General features: G+C 42.9%; 1 protein-coding gene across 7 annotated transcripts; it reads right to left on the bottom strand.

Annotated features, from left to right (window-relative positions):
- Positions 1 to 51: 51 nt before the first annotated feature.
- Positions 52 to 23,299, bottom strand: cplane1 (ciliogenesis and planar polarity effector 1). Of its 7 annotated transcripts, none has more exons than XM_054757825.1 (51): positions 23,286 to 23,299; positions 22,754 to 22,847; positions 22,487 to 22,687; positions 22,292 to 22,427; positions 22,098 to 22,217; positions 21,572 to 21,804; positions 21,306 to 21,409; positions 20,065 to 20,221; positions 19,887 to 19,990; positions 19,630 to 19,812; positions 19,109 to 19,358; positions 18,141 to 18,344; positions 17,334 to 18,070; positions 17,036 to 17,217; positions 16,864 to 16,950; positions 16,630 to 16,794; positions 16,397 to 16,552; positions 15,894 to 16,125; positions 15,694 to 15,821; positions 15,402 to 15,619; positions 15,170 to 15,334; positions 14,940 to 15,084; positions 14,775 to 14,872; positions 13,850 to 13,993; positions 13,663 to 13,774; positions 12,706 to 12,988; positions 11,646 to 12,638; positions 11,418 to 11,569; positions 11,262 to 11,344; positions 11,134 to 11,180; positions 10,035 to 10,284; positions 9,639 to 9,971; positions 7,726 to 8,301; positions 7,481 to 7,656; positions 7,331 to 7,397; positions 7,193 to 7,256; positions 6,966 to 7,115; positions 6,783 to 6,851; positions 6,608 to 6,696; positions 3,516 to 3,765; positions 3,182 to 3,441; positions 2,957 to 3,107; positions 2,693 to 2,884; positions 2,134 to 2,176; positions 1,926 to 2,060; positions 1,665 to 1,851; positions 1,542 to 1,591; positions 1,105 to 1,281; positions 887 to 999; positions 623 to 816; positions 53 to 552 (listed from the first exon to the last, which is right to left on the bottom strand). In XM_054757825.1, the coding sequence occupies exons 3-51, from the start codon at positions 22,565 to 22,567 to the stop codon at positions 394 to 396; spliced, it is 9,384 nt and encodes a 3,127-aa protein (XP_054613800.1). In that variant the 5' UTR covers positions 22,568 to 22,687; positions 22,754 to 22,847; positions 23,286 to 23,299; the 3' UTR covers positions 53 to 393. The 7 variants fall into 7 exon arrangements, with proteins under 7 accessions (XP_054613801.1, XP_054613804.1, XP_054613800.1 ...); XM_054757824.1 differs by lacking the exon at positions 23,286 to 23,299 and adding an exon at positions 23,189 to 23,248; XM_054757826.1 differs by lacking the exon at positions 23,286 to 23,299 and having other exon boundaries at positions 52 to 552; positions 1,665 to 1,848; positions 22,754 to 23,180.
- Positions 23,300 to 24,083: the final 784 nt, after the last annotated feature.

The raw sequence follows: 24,083 nt of genomic DNA, 5'->3' as shown, positions 1-24,083 counted from the left end.
AATTACAAACTTTAATGCAACAGACAATAAAAGTAACTACCGACAATCATGAATTAAGAACATTATATAAAGACATTAAACAGGGAAATATTTAATTGTGATAGTAAAGTCTGTGCAAAATCGACAAACTAGAAAACATGGTACATAAAAAAAATAAAATAAAAAGTGTAACTATAATTGCAGATGTCAATGTAATGAATATACAGTACTATGATACAATGTTACAATTACATTATTTGTCATAGGTATACAGGTATTTATTTATCAACCTAATTCTAATCAATGGACATAAATCATCAACATTATTACTTCTACTGTAAGTGTATATATTGAAAAGGCACATCAGTTATCTGTAACTCTGGTGTTGATTTTGCTGCATGATGCAGCAGAAGGTCAGGGCTCCCCTGCAGCTGCCATCTTCTCGATGGCCGCCCAGTCGATCTCGCTGAGGCTGCTGCCACCATTCTCTGTCACTTTGTTCAGCCAGTCCATACCTGACGCGCCAGCTCTGGCACCATCATCCTGCTGGTCTGAAAGTCCTGTCAGTAACTCCTGGAATCAGAACAGGACATCACTCAACAACAGTTAATACCTTGGTTAAATAATACCCAGCACTACTCACTGCTTTTGTCTTGTCTAGGCCAAGCAACTTGAAGATATCTGAAGAGGGGCCTCTAAGATTTGCTGCACTTTTCTCCTCAAAGTCTGCTACCTTTCTTTGCGGCCTGAGATTTCTGAAATGCTGCTCCTCATGGCTCCCTATGGAGGTCAGCAAGCCTTCTGAGGAGATTGGATGTTCCCTCGACAGAGAGGTCCCTGACACCAAGATAGCCCAAAGGTTTGTGTCTTTAAATATCATTTAAATATCAGTATCTGACAATGCTACCTGGTCTTGGCAGCCTGTTGTCTTCAGAAGGTTGTCCTGGCACATCAGCAGTCCAAGGCCGATGCTGGGCACGTGTTTGTCCTGAAGAATGCTTCAGACTTTTTTTCTCATGGCTGAAAGCAGGCAAAAAAGATTTTGCTCTAAAAGCAAGCTCATACCAGTTCACTATGAACAAACACACAAACAGGTTTTCCTGAACTTTTGCTGCAAGAAGGTACCTGCGATTACTAGTGCCTGGTGGTGCAGAGGCGGACCGGACAGTGATGGCAGGGGCGGGCATCGGACTCGCATCAATCACAAAGGTACTAGACGGTGTGAATGGGTTGCTGTGAAGTTGATCAGCCAAAGAAGTGGCCTCACGGATCCTCTGGTTGAATTGTTTCAAGAGCATTGTCCTGGTCACCAAAAATGACATCCATGTCATATTAAAGCAGATATGGCTAAACTTTACCCAAAAAAAGAATGTGGGGGCCCGTGTTTAATAATTAAATGGTGAAAAATATCAAGATATGCTGAATTTAATATATATTTACATAAAAAACAGTAGGTGTCAAAGTCAAAGTGAATAGATGTGGAGTCATAACTGAATAAGAAATAAGCTGCTATAAACACCCCCCGGACCGAACTTTTGACATCAATGTAAATACGTGCATACTTTTGCTTTTCCTCTTTGTTCCCCCAACTGGTCACATGGCTGGGAGATTTCTGCAACGATAGAAAATGCAAATGAGTAACCATGTGGTTGGAATATTCTATCTTATTGACAGCTGGATCTGACCAATGTTCTCGATGCCGTAAAAGGTTTGCGCTCTCTCTCTCGCAGGCTCGCTCTCTGTTTCTGATAAACAGACACTCGCTCCCTCTGCTTCCGCCTCATCCACATTCTCAGCTCCCTCCTGTCGTCCTCCGCGAGAGCACGTTTCGGTGATATCTGCCAACTCTGCTGCTCCCGCTGCTCCTTTCTGCTGTATGGGCCACATTGTCTTTTAACTCAGTGCTTCTCATACAACATGCAACGCATCATGAATGAGCACCAGACCTGGTGTCAAGTGCAGCCGTGTCCAAAAATGACATTTCCAGGTCAGTCTGAGATAAATAACCTTCCCTTACTAAGCCTTCTAAGATTTCCATGGTATCAGACAACCCCATCTGGTCCAGACTCCCATCAGCTGTCCTAAAGAAGGACACATGAAAACAACAGTTTAAAAAAAATGAATTGTTAATAAAAAGACTTAAAATCCACTTACTCGTCAAATGTTTCCAATGTGCCTAGTGAGAGATTCTTAAGCTCTGTAGGAAGAACAAATTATTTAAATGAAAAAATGACTCATGTTGTGGTTGATACCATATTGACTGAAATACAAGACTGGATGATGCCAATTTTAAGATAATGGTAATCAATGAGGCAGAGTCATCAAGAAACCGTCGTGCTTTCTTTTTTTTTTTCTTCCAAAAACAGGTCTTGATAAAGACCACTGCTCCTATATTCAAAGTCGTCCTATATTTGGGTCAATACAGTATAATGTGCAATGTCTAACACAAGGGTTTTTTAGTAATGTGTGGCACATGAGCCTCTCCTACATAACTGAAGTTACTCTAGCTTAGTAGGTTTCAAAAATATGTTATCTTTATTTTTTTCAAGCTGCTGCGCCTCCACTGAAGTCTTCTGGCGCCTGCCAGGGGACACATGCCTCACACTTTGAAAACAGCTGGTGTAACATATATTACGTATAACAATATACAGTATAACTATGAAAGCAGCTGCCATTCTAATTGGCCGGTATACATTTATTAGAGCATCTGTACTTGGAGGGGAGTTGTGGTGAGAGGAGGGGGGGCCGTGACCAAGCTGAGAAGAGGATGGTGGATGCAGAAACAGTGTCTTTCCGTCTGGGATGGAGGAGTTATAGTGAAGCACATCATGGTCTTCTTCCTGATCCTCTTCTTCCACATTCCAGATGTCAGGTTGTGGTAAAGCCTGAGGTGGCTGTATAGCTTCTGAGGTACACAGGCAAATATTATTGAGTAGTTTTCAAAAAATAATGTCATAGTGAGGAAAATGTGACTTACTGCTTGCAAAGGCATTCTTTCTTTGACTGTTTTGCGTCAGTTCCAGGTCTGTTTTGTGCTCTTCCGCAGGGAGAGACAGTCTAACTGTTTTTCTAGCTGCCATCGCAGGCTTTGGAGCTGAGACTGCTGAGACGTGCTCGGGCTTCTTCAACTACACAATGCATAAACCATTAATGTCATACTTGGGTCGCCCAACATTTTGTGAGACTAGAAATATGCAAACACCTCATTTGCAATTGTAGACTCAGGAAGGTCATTCTCCAAGCAGTCAGCAATGTTCTGGAGAGCAGCGAGCTGTGAATCCAACTCGGACAGGCGGGATGAGAACCAGACTGTAGGATTTTTTAACAGTGGACTGCGAGGTCTATCTGGTAGTGGTGTGTTAATGGCTTTATAGAGCTCAGGGTCAGGTGAATCCTCAGTGTAATGTGGAGTGACTCTGTCGGGCTCAGTGAAGCTGACAGAAGCAGAGTCCTCAGTGCGACCTAGAACAGACCACAAATACTGGGATCAAATCTGGCCAACAGATAATGATGAGGTCATCACGTTAAATCCAGACCTGACTGTGTGACGGGTCTCCTGGTTTGTTCTGGAATTCTGCCTGACTGGTGTGGATCTGGAGCAGCAGGATGAGTGCCATTAACGATGGAAGATGCAAGTAAATGAAGCTGAGCGGGGGTGAGTACGGGAGGGATGGAGGCAGAAGCATCTTTCCTTTGCTGCCTTCCTAAGCTAAGAGGTGGCAAATCCTGATGCTGTGTTCCCTCCTCGATATCCAAGACGCTCAGGAAGTTGCGGCTGACCTGATCCTAGGAGAAAAGGAAACATAAGAGAAACACAGGCTGATTGACTGACTTTTCCATTATGTTTTAACAGTACAGTAGTGTTTATGAGTATTTTCTCCCTCACTTGTTTGTTCCACTTCTGAGAGAAACGCTTGCTTTGAAGTTCTACATGTCTTAAAATGAAGCCTGTATCTATGCCAACTGTTTGTCAGTCAGCTACAGACGTGGGAGTTCATCAGCAAATATTGCAACCTAGTATGATGTTGCTGTTAAAATGGAAGTGTAATGTTAACACTGCAGCTCACAAAGCTATGCTAGTCTTGCTAACGTTTGTGTCCTCCTATCCCACTCCTTAATGTTACGTTGTATGTGATATATACAGTGGCATCTATTACATTGAGCAGGTGCAGCGTTACCGTGTACAGTATGTATAAAAAGTGGATAAAGTGCACAAAAGTGCTTCTTGGAGACACACACTTTGTTGGAGAAAGCCGTGGACAAACACAGCTCATTAGCATTAATGCTACAGACACACAAAAAGGCGGGTTCCCAGTAGGGCTTACTAAAAGCACTTTTAAATTGTCTAAATTCAAGAAACAAGGCTAGATTTTGCACAACACACTTCCAATACACTATCATGGGACTTTTTTTTGTTTACAATAGTCTAAAACTACAATAATATGGGACTTTTAGCTATATAACAGAGGATAAATATTATAAACAAAATAACTAGGGATGTCCGATATTGTCTTTTTTGCTGATAACCGATATGCCGACATTGTGCAACTCTCAATTTCCGATTCCTATCTCAACCGATACAGATATGTGTAACATCACATATCTTTTTCTTGAGTAAAATTGTTCTTAAGTAACAATACTCTTAAATGAGTACAGTTGTTTTGTTGGCTACTCCACACATCTCTGAGTAGATAATTAATATATTACATATACAGATCACTGCTACACCTGGAGGACAGCGGGAGCGCTGTGAGGGTCATGTTTTTTGACTTCTCCAGTGCCTTTAACACCATCCAGCCGTTACTACTCAGAGTGAAGATGGAGAGTGTGGGAGTAGACCAACACCTGACTGCATGGGTTATAGACTACCTCACCAACAGACCACAGTATGTGAGGCTCCATCACTGTGTGTCTGACATGGTACTCTGCAGCACAGGTGCCCCTCAGGGTACGGTGCTCTCCCCTTTCCTCTTCACCCTCTACACCTCGGACTTCACACACAACTCCACACAGTGTCACATCCAGAAGTTTTCCGATGACACAGCCATTGTGGGTTGTGTTTCAGAGGGGAATGATCTGGAATACAGGACGGTCATCAGGGACTTTGTCAGCTGGAGTGAGCTTAACCAGCTGCAACTCAACACCAGCAAGACAAAGGAGATGATCATTAACTTCCACAGGAAAACATCTCACTTCACACCGGTGAACATCCAGGGAGCGGACATAGAGTTGGTAGACAGCTACAAATTCCTGGGTGTTCACCTTAACAACAAACTGGACTGGTCCGTCAACACCCACGCCCTCTACAAGAAAGGCCAGAGTCGCCTCCACCTGCTGAGGAGACTGAAGTCCTTTGGTGTGTGCAGGACTCTTTTACAGACCTTTTATGACTCTGTGGTGGCCTCAGCCATCTTCTATGCTGTGGGCTGCTGGAGAGGGGGCAACACGAACAGGGACAGGAGCAGGATCAATAGGCTGATCAGGAGAGCGAGCTCTGTCCTGGACGGTCCTCTGGACTCCGTGGAGGAAGTGGGGGAGAGAAGGATGTTGGCTAAGCTGACATCCATCATGGACAATACCTCTCACCCGCTACATGACACTGTTGTTTCCCTTAGCAGCTCCTTCAGCAGCAGACTGTTACACCCACGGTGTAAGGAGAGGTTCCGCAGGTCCTTCATACCGACCGCTGTCAGGCTCTACAACACCTGCACCACCTGAACCATGTTGTAGTCAATATGTATTCTTTACACTGTACTCTTTACTTGCGTATCTTGCTTGCTGCTGTAACAAGTGAATTTCCCTGCTGTGGGATAAATAAAGTACAAATACAATACAAATATTTTATATAAGAATACATTTGTGTTTCTTGTTTCGGAAAGATTTAATTTATTTTTAGTTAACGGGGTATTGTTTAAAATACATGAATTTGCTGATTATTTTGATCGATAACTTTCATGTTCTTATTTTATATTCTTATTTTATTGCATTAAAACTACTCAGTGGGATCAATAAAGTTCTTATTGCTGAACTGTTTCCCAAGTATTAGTGCGTGTGTGAATGTATAAATGAGACGCATGAACTTAAATTTCTTTGTAGAAAGGTGCTTTATGAAAGTAAGTACATTTTTTTGTATTCACTTACAGTGCAGCCTTGCCACATCCAATATGGCGGCGACGTTGACGCAAAGCTCAGCGCTCGCTTCTGCGTCTACGTGTATGGTTTTGACAACAGCACCGCCTGTTTCATAGTGTGCTTTGCTGTACTGTTGTTGTAAATGGATGCTAAGTTACACGTTTAGGGCTCACATAGCTGTTGATTGTTCAGCATTATTCGTTGGTCTGTGTCTTGTCTGTTGTTATCTAACTATATTACATTGCTGTGTGATGGGGTTTTTTTTCTTTAAAAACACCGTGAGTAAGATTGGTATTTGGAATGATACCCCCCAAGCACCATTCTGTGACATTGATGGTAAAAAATCTATATTGGCTTTTAATGGAGTGAAAAAAACGATACCGATGTTGGCCGATATCACATATTTATGCCAATATCGGGCCGATAATTATCGACGGCCGATATTATCGGAGAACCCTAAAAATAACACCAAAAAATATCCAGTCTAGTTTCTTACCAAATTAATTTTCTCTTGTGATGGTAGGCTGTCATGTGTTTCTCGAGGAGGGCGCTCTCTACGCAGCTGTCCTTTCTCTGAATTTTGTGCTGAATAAAGCAAATAAATATGGACACATGTTATCATAGCTGCAAATAAAAAGCGAGATGTATGCTATGGTGAGTATGCAACTTACTTTCAGAAGTGGTGGCTGCTACAGATGCTTGGGTGGACACAGCTTTATCTACAAGCATGGGGGAACCCTCTGGAAGACAAACACAGACTTTGAAGACAACCTGGGCGTATTAGGTGTCATTAAGTGGAGGCCAGGGGAAAAAAATTGACACATTTCTAACTGGTTAGTTACATGAAAGCTTACTTGGCTCTGTGTTGGTGAACGCATCGAGGCACTCAGGGGGTCTTTTACATGTGGATGCGAAGGCATGAAGCTCGGCTGAAGTAGACCTTGCCCTGTCCAATAATATCCGACCAGTGGGCATAGGGTTGATAGAGCCTGAGCTGAAAGATCCTGAGGGAAGAAGATGTGTGCATTTGGACTATTTTGAAAAGAAAGAAGCATCAGAAGCACAACTTTTTGGTACGAACCAAGGTGAATGGTAGCAACTCTTGCAGGGGTCTTTTCCTCTGCAACAAGTGGCTCCTCTTTTGGCTAAACAAATATGACCATTAAACAATGACTGTGCTTGGATAATGCTTGTTTGCATTATCTTCATTAGCTCCTACCTCTTGTGTAATAATGATAGACTCAGTTGCTTTACTTGCCCTTAGTGTCCTCTCTCTCCTCTTCTGCCTGAAAACACACAAAAACACAATTATTAAAATATATGAAATCAAAATACCAAATCATTAAGATTACACTAAAGGTTAGTTTGCCTCTTGCTGGAATCCAAGGTGGGTGTAGCCCCTCTGCTTGTCTCAGTGGGGTCGTTCACTCTGAGAAGCTGGAGTCGAGCCTCCTCAGAGTTGCGCCTCCCCGCCACTAAGCCCGTCAACTCCTCCAAGGAGATGAGGCGAGTCTTTTGGGACAAGCGAGGCGCTGGGGTCGACATCTGTGGTAAGAGACAGACATAGGTGGGTGGGTGATAAGGAAACACTGGGTTATCCCATGGGTTACTCACCATTCTTGGTTTAGGGTTTATATGTAGAAGTTGGAGCTTAGTTTCTCCCAGTGGAACAGCAGGGACAATAAAGGTCCTGGACAGGGGAGGCGGCGATGGTATTCTGGGGAATGTGATGTGTCCTTGTGGAGCAGGCTGCAGGTGCAGCAGACGAAGGCCATGTGTCGGTGCAGGGGTCTGAGCCGTCTGCTCAGATCCCTCGGACGTCTGTTTCCTTGAGGTGGACTCGGGGGATGCTCTGTGGCTAAATCGGAGAAGCCTTTTTGTAGTTGAAGACCAAACTCTTTTTTTCTTGTCTCTCTTTCTTGATGCAGCTCTAATACTTGGCTCTACAGTGGTATGGCTTGGAGCATGTGGCACCTGAGGCTCCAGCTGAAATGTCTGCTGGAGTTGAAGTAATTTTAGACCTGAGGCTTGAGAGGATGGGTCAATATTAACGTTCCCACTTGAGGGCGCAACCACAGGGGCCGTGTGACTGGTATCAGTGGTGATGAGAAGCCCTTGAGTTGATGGGATCTTGTTTTTCCTTATTTCAACTTTTGGCGACTCTGCTTGCACAGAACGGGCTTGAAGTCCCTGAAACGATAAAATAATTTGATTAGCCGAACTTTTCTTTGATTTGAAATAGTAAAGGACACGTGCATAAGGGTGTTATTAAACTGGTAAAGGGGTAATTGTCTGTTTATTACTAACTAGTTGCACTAATTTGAAATTGTCATGCATGTTTTTGGCTCCACACGTCGTCATTCCACGTCCTCTTTCAATATGACGTTTTTCCGAATATAGTGACGAGCAAACAACAAAAGAACATTATACATCACGACATTGGAATGCACGAGTACATAAACCCCATCTGATCGGCACTGGAATGTGATAAAAAGTAAAAGAGATGTCAACAATTAAGGTAAGTCTACGTAATGTGCATAATTAGGCACGAAGGTCCTGATTTAACGCAAAAAAAAAACTTCGTTCGCTACCAAAACTGGTCTTTAGACATTGTTTTTAGTCGTAATTAATGCACTACTGCTCCTTCTTTATGCTCCTGATTGGAGGCCGGGATTTTGTCTGCTTTACGATCGGGAATCACCAACAATGCACCTTTTTATGTGCATTACCCACAACAATCACAGAGGGCACAAAAGCCATTTAACAGGGTTGGTGTCCAAAGTCCGCCCTGGGGGCCATTTATGGTCTGAAGCTTGTTTTTTTTTTTTAAATTAGCATTCCAAAAATACAATTAAACAAAAGCATGTAAGAATAAAAAAAGAGCTTGAGGCGTAGTGTAACAAGAAAAAGTGTGTACTACTACAACTACTCATAATAATAGTAAAAAGGAAATGAGACGATACACAAGATTGGGCGTACGAGAACGAGACAAGATGAGATTTTCACATTTGTTTTCAGAAAAGCACAATGAAAAAATATATAACAATATATTGCAATCTGCTAATTTAATTTCTATTACGTTGCACTCTTCTGCACTCTGCGTGTATGCTCCGAGACAGATACTTTATTACTGACAAAAGGGCTTTGTTCTATGGAACAAATGTGCCAAGGTGCCGAAACCAAATCAATTCACAGAGTGAATCCTCTTCCTGCTGACGAGGAAAACAGACATGCAAGCACAAGGCTTGAAATCTTGTCACTAATATAGCTGCCTTTTTAAAAAAAAAACAAAAACGTCCAGCCTGCAGCTTGTTTGTCATTGGCTTGTGGCTAAAACCCCCCACAAAACTACAGCTAAAATGGGGGCAAAATGCATAAAGGAAAAATAAAATTTTATAATAAAAAGGTTAACATATGAAATTAGCCCTGGCATCCTTTAATTTTTCAGTATAGGGCCCTCGGTGGAAAAGGTTTGGCCACCCCTGCCATATAATGAATGAATAAATAAATAAAAATACATGTATTACCTGATAATTTCCATGTGTAGTGTAGGGTAGGTTCCTGGTGTTGTGATATTGAACATCTGATGGAGAGGGTTCAATATGAATGCTCTGTATGGGAAGCTGCTGTGCATACATGGAGGCTGGGTTGTTAGAGTCTGGATTTGGCACATATATTTGTTGTGATTGGGGGGTGGCAAGGTTTTGTTGCGGTGGGACATTGGCAAGATACGATGAAGGCACGACAGGATGCAAGGGGCTCGTGCTGAACTGAGCTAAAGAGGAAGAATTCTGCTGGGCGAGCTGCAGGTTGGAAAAAGAAGCTCCCAAAACCTCCATCAGGCTCATGTAGTTGATGTGCTGCAACACAACATTTCACATTAGTATCAATCCAAGGTGAGTCTAATGGGTTAATGTTGTTACCTGGACCAGTCTGCATAAATCTTCACCAACACGCTGTCTCATTGGTGATGCCTCAATGTAGGATGGATCGTTAGGGCCAATAGGATCCACAGCGGGTGCACAGGGTATGGAAGTATGAGGCTGAGAACTTGATGGGTGGTCTACTGGTCTCCTGATGTAATGCTCTTCCTCAGGCTGCATAGCATGAGTGTTTTGGGGGTATGGATCACTTGTTGTTTGGGTAGACGGATGGCTTCCTGCTTGACTACAGCTTAAAAAAACAAAACAAGATTATGATACTATCATGTATTACAATTTCACAACCAAAATTGAACACTGAATAACCCTATTTTACATTTGAAATGCATGCATTTCCAATTTTTTTCCACATGACTGTAATTGACATTGACAAGGTTGTGGTCAAAATGTTTTGGAAGACATGCCAGCATACATGTACTACAGATATCCTTAAAGTTTTATAATTGTTAAACAAAAATAGTCAGTGACTTATGAACAATAGGTTGGCAAGTTGCTGAGAGGGAAGATGTTTTTCAACAAATCTTGCTCCAATTTTACATTTTACATGTGCTTGTCACTCCCCTAAAGAAATGCTTCTCAAACAGTGGGGCGGGTCCCCCTGAGGGGTGTGATGAACTGTCAGGGGGGCCGTGAGAGACAGGGATTACTTTCCATGTTACTGCAGACCTGCCAACATGTTTATCATACTCAACATGCAATTTCACTCTTGAAAAAGCTTGTGCGTTTCACAGCTCTCCATTTTGTTGCATTTTACTGGTTTCAGTTTCGAGTTCAGTACAGATAAATAGATATTATCAGTTTCTTCATAGTATTTCAAATCGGAGGGGCGTGAATTTGAGCTGAATTGAGCTAAACACCATAACTTACAGTGGGTGTTTTTGTAGAGCACATTGAGCTGTGTGAGAAATTTCAAGTCAATCCAACCTATGGGATTTAGAACAGCGTGTATGTTTTGACATATTTTCACGCTTTTGTGGGCAGCATTTACCTTACACAAACAAATACATCCGTGTCTGTCTCTCCGAGTGCTCTTCAAATGTGTTGAGGGTATATTTTGACATGTAATACAATAAGAACTCACAGAGATGTGGAGCTGGATGTCTCAAAAGCATCTGCTACCTTTAAACTCTGAAAAAGACAAAACAGACATTTGTGCGTGTACACTCATACGGTAATACAATTTAATGAGAATGGGCGGCTGATATTTACTGTTTGAGGTGAGCACAGATTTTCAGATATGATCGTATTAGAGAGCGAGGATGACAGTTCAGTGCGGTCATTATCACTTTTGCCTGTGACACATACATGTTGTTGATTAAAATGCTTTTATAGGAACCACAGACATTTATAATTGTGGTGCCATACTTTCTTTTTCAGGTGTAACATCCAAATCATCAAAACACGGTCGCTGCGGTACTGGGACAGGCCTCGGAGCACTGAAATTGAGCTCATCTGGGTCATCGGGAAGAGGCGTCCTTTCAAACATCATCTCTGCTGGTTCATCTGCATGAGAACCACTAGAAGGGTGTAATAAATAATCAGTTCAGCTTGTATAAAATTACTGTATACAAGCTTTGTGAAATTTGAACTTACATGGAAGGTTCACCTTGCTGTAGGTTGTGATCAAGAGCACCAATGGGAGTGTTAGCCGACCCAGGGTAGCCAGTATCAACACTACTCTCTCGCCCCAGCCTCATGTCCACCTCAGGTTGCACCACCGGGGCAGCAGTCAATTGTGATTCCGGGACTTGGATGCGACCAATGAAGCAGTTGGGCTCAAGCAGAGGAGTGAATCTGCGCTCCAGCAGGCTGAGGGAGGTGAGGACAGCCGGCGCAGAAGCTTTGACACGAATGACTATTCCTTCATCGGACATTCCTTCTCTCCTCTGCGGTTTCTTTTTGCCGGGATGCCCCTGGAGAACCCTCCTGTCAGCCCAGCGTAACATCCACTCCAGCAGCCTGCCAAGCTCTGGGAATTGAGCCTCTAATTTAGGATCCAAGACCTGTTGCACTTCTACAATGGCTTCCACAGATACTGAACAACATTCTGTTGGCTGCAAGGCACTTTGGTTTGAGTCAGAAGCAGAGACTCTCTGTAATGGTGTACTGCTCTGCTGTCGGCTAAACAGACCTGTTTTCCTCCCAGACAGAGCAAGGTCAAAGGGGCTGGTTGTCGATTGCGACTCAGGTGTTGTACCCCGTTTCACTGTCCTGTGGCAGCAGCCAGCTCTGAAAACAGGAAGATCGTTGTTACGGTGTTTCCCCGCCAGATGTTGCCCACCCTCTCTTTGGCGCCGGTGCATCGTCGTGAGTACATCAAAGGTGAGCGAATGCAGTTCTCTCTCCCTCAGAGTGGAACAAAAGGATTTCAGCAAGGGAGATTCGCCGCCTTCTGCACTGTCCTTCTCCAGCATGTAGCTGAGGAAGAGCTCGAGGAAGTTTAGATACTCGTCGTCCTCCAGTTCAAACTCCCAGGTACCAACTACAGGAAGGGAAGGTAGCGCAGCATCATGGTGACTGACATTTTGCTCTTTAAGCCCCCTCTTCGTTGGAACAGCAGTTCTTTTTTTGTTATCTTTTGCCACCCTATAAAAAGGCAACGCAGAATAAGCCACACCTGAAAAAAACATAGCTTTTGTTGCGCACTGGTTACCTTGTTTTGGATTGACCATGTGTGGTAGGAGAGACACCCTCAAGCTCCACTGTATCGCCATCGGTTAAAGTGCTAGCGCTCACACTCATGGCAGGTGAGGGCTGCCTCGGCACGGACGTCCCGGGTGTGAATCCCGCATCTTCCTCTTCATCCTCTTTCCCCCACAGTCGGAGCTCAAGAGGAGCCAGGTGCCTGTGCATACGCCCAAGGTGCTTTCTCCTCTGCTTGAGTTTGTCTTGGATCAGAACCGTCATCGAGCCACTGGCCTGCTCTTTGTTCCCCTCTAGGGGGAAGACAGTATCCAGGAGAGTATGTTTATAAACACATCTTGTATACTGATGGGCAATACAAGACATCTAGCAATTGTGCTTTAGAAGTGGGCTGCATAATGGCAGGTGTCCCTGATATTTATATTTTGGTTAAATAGCAATATTGTCTTTGTGTCCATAATGAATTGTCCTGTCAATGTATCCATCTACTTGATGATGATAATACATATTATCTATAATACTGTGTTTCATACAGGACTGCAATGTACTGTATTTGCAGCAGTGGGCTGCAGGGGGACGGGTTGGATGATATCATCGTTCAGCTTGCATAATAATAAGGTTTAGAAATACAAACCAACCTCCTTCTGTTGATTTTTTTAAACATCAGAAACAAGATTTTGGATGCTTTTAGCTTGGGGAGGGGCCCAGAGCAGGACCCGATGCTTGTTGAGAAGAACGATATATGCTTTCATGTCAGTCTCAAAAAGTTTTCCAATAAGACCAGAAAAAGTCAGTATCTGTGTGGCTAGTTACATTTTTGAAGAGTCACATAATTTGTTAAATATACTGTAGTGTAGTGTGTTTGGGAAAACTTATCATGGGTTACCCAATAGGTGTACCAAATGTAGGCATTTAATAAACCAGTAAAGTTATAATATATATAAATACTTATTATGTGTGTACATACCAGTGACACTGCATTGCTTCAGCGTCTGCAGCAGTGACTTATACTTTTCCCTCAGGGGGACTCTGACAGACTCCTCCTTCTCTGGGAAGGCCAGCACCAGCGTGTCTGCCACCTAAGGAAGAAAAACAACAAAATATATTTTTTGTTGTTGAGGTTGAGGGAGGAGAGTGAGAAACCATCATTTCACCAGAGCAAGAGGTGGCAGTTCAGACACCAGGCTGAGCATGAGGTCCTGGAGGATTTCCTCTGCATTCAAGAAGTGAGAAAAGGGCAAATAACGGTGGGCCCAGAGAACAGCATCCACACAGGCTGATAGGATTTCTGAATCGGCCTAAATGACACATACATAAATCAATATGTAATCTGGAAACATACATGTGAAAACATGAGAACACCATGGGGTGTCCCCATTTTTTCATATGACTAAATTACAGCTGTGGCGTTATGGGTGCAGATATACAAAAAATATATAATCATTATTTTCAATCAGTTATAATCATTAGCATGGCAAAGACATTTTGCATTTGAAAATGAAGGAATTTTTTTCCAGAAAATTTGGGAAATCTCTATGAATACTTCTACATTTACAACCCCTGGCCTAATGGATACCATCACCATTGTCACCAGCAGTACCTGATCTGTTTGATATTGTCTTTTAACAAGTAAAATACGGGAAATTTAAAAGGAAATTATTTAAACGGAAACACGACAGGAAAATTGAGGAGTTGACAGGTTGCTAAAACATCTTGCTCGATGGCGGCCATGTTTTTCAACCAATCTCGCTCAGGTTTTACAGACATGTACTTGTCAGTCCCCAAAAGATGTGTACCAAATTTCACGGTGATTTGTCTTAACACCATAACATTACAGTGGGTGTTTTGTGTTGATATCAAGATATCACTATATCATTCCAACTTACAGGGTCAAACTTTTGGGTTTAAAAATCTGTGCCACCATGTGGTGTATTTGTCAAAAAACATTTTTAGCCCAGGTAACACAGTAAGGGTGCATGATTTGACAAATTTTCACCCTTTTATGTGCAGTGGTTCATGAGTGGAAGAGTTACACCACGTGACTGGTATAGATAATTATGTACACAATGCAACACTTACCTGTTGCATTCTGGCAGCCTGATACTTCCTACAGGCAATAGAAAGCTGGTCCCTGACATGAAGCATCCAGCATAAACCACACAGCTCCCTAAAACAGACTTGATTGAACAGGTTGATGTGAGTACATTATTAGAGAGACAAGATAAGAAAAAAGTGGCATCTTACTAATAGTTTGAATAGCATCTACGTCCAGGTTCTTGTTGTTCGGGACCCGTTTGAAGAATCCCCCATGGCTGACAAACTTCCTCAAGCCTTCTGGGAGAGCCTTTTCCTCTTCAACAGCAGATGGGTAACAGTACCGCTTCTTGATCTTAAAAAAAAAAAAAGGTAAAAAAAGTATACCAACTTTAAAAGATGCAAAGATATATTCAAATCAGCTTTGGAGAGTACAGTACTTTGAAGAGTAGATGCCTGGCACGGCGTAGATGATTAATGTACCACTGAGCAGCAGGATGACAACAATGAGCCGACCTGAGGAGTAATAGCATCCTTTGGAGAACTCCAGACACTTTGTGGCGTGTTGTAACCTCTGCAAGCTGCCCCACCGTCCCTACTGGATCCTGGAAATTGTGAGGAAATATAGGAAAATATATATCTAAACTAAAAGTAATATAGTTTATAATGTACCTGTGTGTTGGGGGAAGGCTGAGGACAATAAAGAGGTGGTGACGGCAAATACAGTCCACTGTGCACCAATGCAGGAAGGCCTGAGCACAAGTCCTTGGCTGAGTCCAATAAGGAGGTCAAGGGTGAAGACAACACATTCACATCAGCCATGACAGATGCCTTCAGGATCTCCTGGATGGACACCTGTAACACTCCCAAGTCTTCTCCTTCCAAAGGGTCTAGACAAAGGGTGAGACAAAATGCTGGTGGATGAAAGAGCTTATTGTCATAATGGATATTTTTAATAACTAACCTATAAAGCTCTTGTCGGTGATATCCGTGTGCTCGAGAGCATTATTGTCAAGAAGACATTGCAACTCTGCCTGAAAAATACTCTGAGGGAGTAAAGCTTTTGGTAGGTGAAGCTCCTGTCGGTTCATCCTGTTTTTAAAAAAATAAACTTTCAGCTATAGTGACAAAAACCTGAATTCATTCATTTGCTCACACACTGACCGCGTGAAGTCCAAGTGGTCAGTGCAGAAATTATTGTAAGCTAGGCTAACGGAGGCCGCCGTCTTCCAGTCCCCAAGATTGAATGCCAGCCATGCAGTCTCTGGGAGGAGACCCCCAAGAAGGAGCATGTCTAGGGCATAGTCCACGGTCCACTTCTCTGACAGGTGTTGCTGGCGAACTGCTCGAGCTACCTCCTCCTGGCTGAGTGGCACCAGACGTCCCACATTTGAGGCTGGCCCAAAACAAAAAACAAATGTCAATATAAAATGAGGAAAAAAGCTTGTGAGGAGGCACCACAATTTTTATTTGAAATGTATAGAATACATGCGTATTTTAAATAAATATATAATTGTGTGGACATGACCTTAGAAAATACAAAATACATATGAAATAATTAATCAAAGATTCAATAAAATCTAATTCAAATACAATTTTTGGAAGCTAAATAGTGATGGCAAGTGGCGGTAGCAGAACTACTTCACTAGATTACGTTCAACACGTACCATGAGGTAGATGTAACGGTGGCAGGATGGCCACATTGTGCGGTGGCAAGATTTTGAGCGGCTGATTAGTGAAATAAGAGGCCATGAATCTCGCCAGAGCATAAATCACAGCGTAGGCAGCGTCGTCGTGGAGGTTCATCGGCAGAAGCGGGTCGTCTGCAGAGCACAAAGTTAGATGATTACAGTAATGTCACAAGACCTAAACAAAGCACAGCGCTTTTTTTTTAACTGACACATTGTGCAAGTTGCGTCGCTACTGTAATGTCCAGCACTGTGCAGCACCAAGTGGGCCATGTGTTCTCCCAACTCCATGGCTTCTCTCAGGTGGTATTGGGCCAACAGGCTGTAGAGGAGAGCCAAACAAAGCCTTGTCTCCTGGAAGACACTACGATGAGAAGCTAAGAGGCACACATTATCATTATTATTAGACAATAAGTTGGACAAAATAAAGCAGTAAATTGACACACCGGTACTTTTTTCACTTTGTTCCCAAATTTGTGTCCGCCATGTCTCTGCACTGTTTTGGTACAAGCCACACAGGAATAGCTGTTCACCTGATGACACAATCCTTTATATTTAGTTACACATTTCAAATGTCAGCTAATTAATGGATAGATATACATATATGGATTCGTATACCTGTGTAATTCAGCAGCGCAGGACCCTCCTCAAGTTGTTCTCCAGTAGCTTGCAGAGCTGTTTGAATATCAGACATGATTACAGACAGCTGCTCCTGTTCGTCTTCACAGCCATTGCCATCTTGCACCTCCTCTTGGTATTGCCGGGTGACCTTATACACCCACTGCCACACTCCAACCAGCCTGCAAGACAAGGGGATCACATCAGTGTTTAATTTTTTGAAAAAGAATCTTGACATTAGGAGTGTAGAATCTAGGTCTGAGGGGTGCTGTTCTATTCCTATAATAAAAAGCCATACCTGCTGGATGGTCTCTGGGGTACAGGTAGACCTTGATGTACAACTCTACATTTGTCTTCCCTGTCATCCTGTAGTAAAGGCACATGGTAGACATCTGAGGATACAATTTGAGAGTCCTTCTCTTCTGAAGCCCACACACTTCTTTGCTGCAGGCTGTAGGCCCGGTCGAGGGAATCAGAGACCAGATTTAGGATAAGCACAGCTCTTCTCAGAATGTCTGACCGACCTGTTGGGCAGGCCTCAGCTTGAGAACCCAGCAACAAGTGTACCAGCTGCTTGCTTAGCTCAACTACCAGTCCCAGGCTGTGAGGCGCGCTTGAGTGGTCCCAGGGAAGAAATGATAAAAGTGTTTTGAGTAGCTGGAAGAGCCAAGAAGAGCCCAATGAGCTACTTTTTCCTGAGTGTACATCAGCGCTTGGGATCAAGTGGAGAAAAGCACTAAGTTGTGCTATCAGGTAGACTGTGTACTTCAGCAGGTGAGCTCTGTTTTCCACTGCGTTTCCCAGAGACATGCAGAGAGCCCAAGCTGTCAAAAGTCCGTTTTGGATCTTCGCAAGTTCATGTTGAAAGCGCTGTGTGATATCCTCAGAGTCTTCCTCGGGAACAGGGCTAGGCACAAGTTTAGGGTCCAGCGCGTGAAGTGTATCAAACATGGATGCATACTCCAGACGTCCTCCATCCGCTGGCTGAGAGCCAGGAGGAGGTCCGTCTACTTCGGAATCATCCTCAAAGAAGTTCTGGAAGTTAAACACAATAGTTAAAGCAGAATCCATGGCATAATAACCCACAATATCCCTTTCAACAGACCTGCACTTTTTCAAGAAGCTCTTTTGTGCCACTGAAGAGCCCCTGGTCCTGTAGAAAAAGAGGCAAAGAGGACTCTTGTGTGTCTACGGAAGGGACAGACTCGGCAGTGTGAGGCACACTTGCGGTGAATGATTTGGAGTCCTCAAAGCCATGGTCCAGATTGTGGTAAGATACAACCAAATCCAACCACATCTTCACGTGACTCTGAAAACAAAGATAAAACAATCACATCAGCAATAGCACTGCAGAACAGTTTAAAGGTCTCCTGTGATGCAAAATGTACATTCTAATGACATTTTAACAGTAATATGTGTTCCTAAAGTCTGTTTATAAGCACCAAATATGGGAAAAATCTATCATCTTCCTCACTTATTTGCGCCACCTTTGAGAGAAGAGACGCTCAAATGGTTGCTTATGAAGTTGCAGCTTTTCTTGACATCAAAGAGTAAAAACCTCCTTCCTCAAGGACATACTACCACCTCTAACCCGCCCCTAGCTAGATGAGCCCACCCCATGTAAGTGGCCACCACTTCATGGAGGACAGCTTTAATATATATTTTTAAGCATGTTGGCGTTGCTGTTAAAATGTGAGTGTAATGTCAGCACCGTAGTTCACATAGCTATACTAGTGTTGCTAACGTTTGTGTCCTTCTGTCCTGCTCTTTAATGTTATGTTGTTGTACGTGATATATGGCATCTGTTACAATTGACATGTGCAGAGTTACAGTGTATATGGAAAAAGTGGATGTAGTGCACAATAGCACTTACTGGAGACACACACTCTGTCCGAGATGGGCGTGGACAAACATTAGCATGTTCCCAGAAGGGTTTACTGGAAGCACTTTTAAATTCACTTCTAAATTCCAGCATCAGGGCGATTATGCGGCCTCTGCAGACCTCCTCTGATTCTTATTTCAAATGGTTGATAATACAATAATATGGGACAGTTCACGTTCCCAGTTTAGCACCTGTGATGTATCTAGAAGCTGGCTGGCCTTCCGAAGGTCCTTGCTGGTGTTATCTAACTCGGCTTTCACCAACATTGCAGGAGAAGGCCTGTTCAGGACCCTCAATACCGTGGCCATGTAGCCATCAGACACAATGCAGTACAAGAGGCGAGGATGCCAGGTCACGGAATATCGCTGCCTCATGACGTCTCGCGCTGACACGCTCGAGCTGGAAAGACAGGCCTCTGCACTTCCGGTCTCGGCCTGTGGTCTGTAGGGCAAAAAAAATATGCAACTTTCTTAAATAGATTAGGACACAGGGATGAGAGACCCTTGGAGAGACTCTCCTAATTAATTCTCAGGGCACTGAATTAATTGCAAATGGACTGTTCAGGTTGCCTGAGGAGATGTTTTGCCTCTCATCTTAGCAGGCTTCATCAGTTAACGCTCAAAGCCTTCTTATCTTTGTAAATGCATCATTTTCTATACATGTCCTATATTGCATCTCATTAAATTGTACACAATTAAACATAATGACCAACCGGTAAGTGACCAGCGGGTGCAGGGGAAGGAAGTGCGCAGGTCCAAAGTCAACATTACAACCAGTGCTTGTCAGAGAGAGTAGCCCGCCAAGACGAGCCAGTATGAGAAGGGCACCTCTCTTCAGAACACAGGCCAGAAAAAGGCCATCATGTGACCAGCTTAGACTGCCCACCCAGTATGACCTTAAGAGACGGAGATAAAAACCTTTCAACTCCCGTGCAAAATCAAACAAACTGATATTGCATATAGTTCATACCTTATGTATTTCGAAGGAATCCCTTCAGATTTACACCCACATCCACCAAGGCTGCTTGATACGGAGACAAAGTTCTGTGTGCTCACAAATAGAACCTGTGTTGCCTGAAGCCAAAAAAACATATTTCACAGAGGAAACTCAAACAAGACCAGTAAGGCAGAGAATTTCAAATTCTTACCTTAGGCTGCCGCTGGTTCAAAACGATGGCTAGCAGTTGTCCATCAGGAGAGAAGTCAACCACCAGAGCCCCTCTGGACTTCACCGGTTGGCAGGTCGGGGTAAGATGCGACATGGAGTAGGTCTTGGTGGCCCATTGTATGTTGTATGCCATGGAACTACACACAAAAAATGTGTTATTTTAATGTGTTCTCAGATATAGTCTGGCTTTAGATCAGGGGTGTCCAAATATTTTCCACCAAGAGACGTATACTGGAAAAATCTAAGGGTACGCGGTACACTTTTACATTTTTTAAACCAACCAATGTAGATAATCAAATGTGTTTTTTATATTTAAAGAAAAAAACAGCCTGCATCTCAGGTTTGTGTTATGAATGGCAAAGTGTGTAATTAGTATGAACTTTTTCTCCTTACGTTACACTTTTTTTACTGGCTTGTTATTACAAATATTTCAACTTTCCTTTTGTACATTCTTTTGTCGTAATGTTATGACTTTATTCTTAGAATATTTTGACTTTATTAGCATAATATAACTTTTTCCCATTTCGGCAGAAATGAGTTTTCTCCGTAGGGTGGCTGGGATCTCCCTCAGAGATAGGGTGAGAAGCACTGTCATCTGGGAGAAACTCGGAGTAGAACCGCTGGTCCACCGCATTGAGAAGAGCCAGATAAAGTGGCTCAGGCATCCGGTCAGGATGCCTCCCGGACACCTCCCTGGGGAGTTGTTCAGGGCACGTACGACCAGTAGGAGGCCTCTGGGAAGTCTCTCAATTGGCCTGGGAACGGCTCGTAATCCGCCGGGAGGAGCTAAACGAAGTGGCCGGGGAGAGGGAAGTCTGGGCGTCCCTGCTTAGGCTGCTGTCCCCGTGACCCCACCTCAGATAAGCGGAGGAAAATGGACAGATGGATGGAACTTTTTCCAACCTAATTTTCCAAAAATTGACACTTTATTCTTTGTTGGGTTTTTTTCTTTGTTTGTTTCTCGTGTAGCAGCTTTTTTTCCTTTCATATTTCAACTTTATGCTATTTTTTCTTCTTAATATTAGGACTTTACTCTCTTAATGTTTCCTCCTTATTCCTGTAAAATCACAGCTTTTTTCAATTTTTGCTGTTGTTTTTGTTTGTTTAAATCGTATTTTTAGAATCTGCCGAGGGCCATTAAAAAAAACATCCGCGTGCCGTAAATGGCCCACAGGCCGCACTTTGGACACCCCTGCTTTAGATGACAACATGCTTACTCACCCCAAGTTCATGTGGTCATCCACCCACTGGATTTTGAGGCAGGTGATGATTAGCTTCTTCCCACACGTGAACACAAAAGCTGATAGGCAGGTGTCACCCATAGACTGCAACAAAAATACATCCAAAGTGAGCACTATTATCTTTGGAAAGGCAGAATATTTGCTTTATCTCTTGCATTGGATGTCATTCGATTGAGCAGGTGCGCCTAATGATCTGTCCCTTACAGAAAAGCATTGAAGGACCATTGCAAACATTTGTAAACAAACCTGTGTCTTCAAAAAGATGGCACACTGGGATGTTTCTTTGTTTTTTATGGTGGGCAGAACGGTATCGTGAAGTGGCTGTATTTGAGCCCAGCGTCCCTTAATGGTGTCTCCTGGTACCACCATCAAGTCTCCGACATCCAAACACTCCCATAGGAAAAATTGCCCCAATGTGGAGACCACCAGGACGCGCATACCGTCTCCTGATACCTGGACAGACAGCCAAGCAGCATTTCCTGCAAAAATGCACAGATAAACTGTCAAACTGCCGAACAAACCAAACAACATCACACAGAATAATCCAAGGCCTTTGTTTTAGTTTTATTATCACAAAAAGTTAGGGATATGCACAACTGTTATGTTAGAGAACAGCAAGTTATTGAACATGTTAATTCAAAATTAGAGAAGCTCAAATGAAGTTCTTACTGTTTAAAAAACAAAAAACAAAAGAGGCTTTGCTGCACATCTTAAAATAAAACCTGGAGGTACAGTATGCAGTCAGCCAGGAACTGTAAGCTTTATCTTTTACCTTGGATAGAAGCAATCAACTGAGCAACTTCAGGGACAGCTACAGTCGTCTTCAACAAGTCTTTATCTCTGTTCCATAAAAAGAGCTCTCCCGTTCCTAAAAGTCCACAGAACCACAAACCTGGAAAAACCACACAAGGCAGTTTTATCACAGAAAAAGTAAGTACGCCACAAATTGAGGCCAGGTCTCGTTACCATTATGAGATGGAGCCATTGTCACCACACTGTTAAGCAAAGGATGGAGTTTCGGGGTCTTCTTCTTGGTGCGACCATTGACCATGTTGATCTCGCTGATCCTTTTGTCATCCAACAGGAAGACAGACTCCTTCTTCTGCACGACAGGATTTATTAACATTCCATGGTATTTCTAACAGAGTTTATTTTTCCTACCTGTCCAAGCCAACAGAAGCGTGGCCATGGCTTCTTCCGTTTGATGCTGGAGCACAAAACAACCTCCAGCTTTAGCTCCATGTTGACAGGGAGGCAACATTCGTGTTCAGTGATGCTCTCAGGAAGGATTCATTGCGCTTTGAATTCCTCTCTATGGCAGCTCATCTCCAGTTGCCGGAGGAAGTACGCAACAAAAATATGCTGTTAAAGTTTTAAATGTTAGCATTAATGAATGTTTATTTAGCAGTACAACTATCTTGTACAAACCTTGCTGAGGATGAAAGGCTCTCTTCACAACAACCATTGTTATCCTCATCTGAGCCATTTAGAAGACTTCGTCAGTGTTGTCCACCTCTGTGTCCTGTATGAGAAAAATTCAGAACTACATTCACCCTCAAAACTCCTCATCTAATTTCTTTGTTCTGTCACTTTGTCGCTCCTAAAAACACTCAAACAGACATAGCGGTTGTTAGCATGAGCCACCTAGCTAATTGTAGGCGCTGGTCTTCAAAATAAACCCTGACTGGATATTTGTTAGATTCACATGCTTTGTTAAGACGTCGTGTAACTTTAATAGCTAACGCAGCGTTACAATAGCGTGTTTAAACGCGACAAAAGATGAAAAATAATTCGAAACTCCCTCCGTTTCGCAGGCAAAACATATTTCCCATGATTCTCTTGGAGCAAGCTTCCAGCCGTTACCGTAGGAACATGGGGGCGTGGTCGTAGTGACGTCTACGAAAGTAGTCAGGTTCAAAACAAATTCTCACTAATGTGCCTGTCACTGCGCAATACGTACCCGGAACGCAATCGATTCAACTGTGTTCTACGCATGTGCAAAACGTGTCTACATCCGATCAGCCTATTTTTCGGCAGTCACATGTTAGGCATGTGTAATCTACGCCATCCGTTGATCTAATTTTACTGCAGCAAGCAATGTACGTCCCCCCTCCACTCCTAAAAATGTTATTAGAAATTTGAGAAAAAAAACAACATAATCAATCTTTTTTCTTATACCATATCCATGGTGCAAGTGGACAATTTATAAGCCATGTATGTATTGCGCAGTGACAGCTCCTCTGCATAATAGTTTTATTTTTTTTGTATCCGAAATATATTTTAGGTACAAAGTATACACATATACAACGGGGAAAAGATTCTGGTACGACTAATTACTTTGCAGCACAATAATAGTAATAATAACTTACAATGAAAGCAAAGCGATTTACTATAATCCACAAAACTGTGGTAGATTGAGTCAGCGTGCAATTTTGTTTAAAATTTTTACTAAGAAATTTGTGGCACAGGCAACCATCTTCCAGTAGGTGGAAACATGTTACAGAGGATAACTGTCTCCTTGCATGCATGGTAAGTGTGTGTGTACGTCAGTGTGTACATCAGCACTTTTATTTGGTAATATGTCATGACTTTTGTGCAGTTTATCTAATCTACTATATACTGTATATCAATACAAAAGGTACCGTAACTTGTTTTACAGTCCCTTATTAGCTTGTACAGGGAGTTACGTGTCGTCATTGCATATATTATACAGTATTATAACTGTACTCACCCCTTTTTATTAGGATGCTTCATTTGC

Source organism: Dunckerocampus dactyliophorus, chromosome 17, assembly GCF_027744805.1.
Source record: "Dunckerocampus dactyliophorus isolate RoL2022-P2 chromosome 17, RoL_Ddac_1.1, whole genome shotgun sequence".
In the NCBI taxonomy this organism is placed as follows: Eukaryota; Metazoa; Chordata; class Actinopteri; order Syngnathiformes; family Syngnathidae; genus Dunckerocampus; species Dunckerocampus dactyliophorus.
The sequence above is the reverse complement of the archived record's forward strand: the minus strand, read 5'-3'. Positions and strand labels throughout refer to the sequence as shown.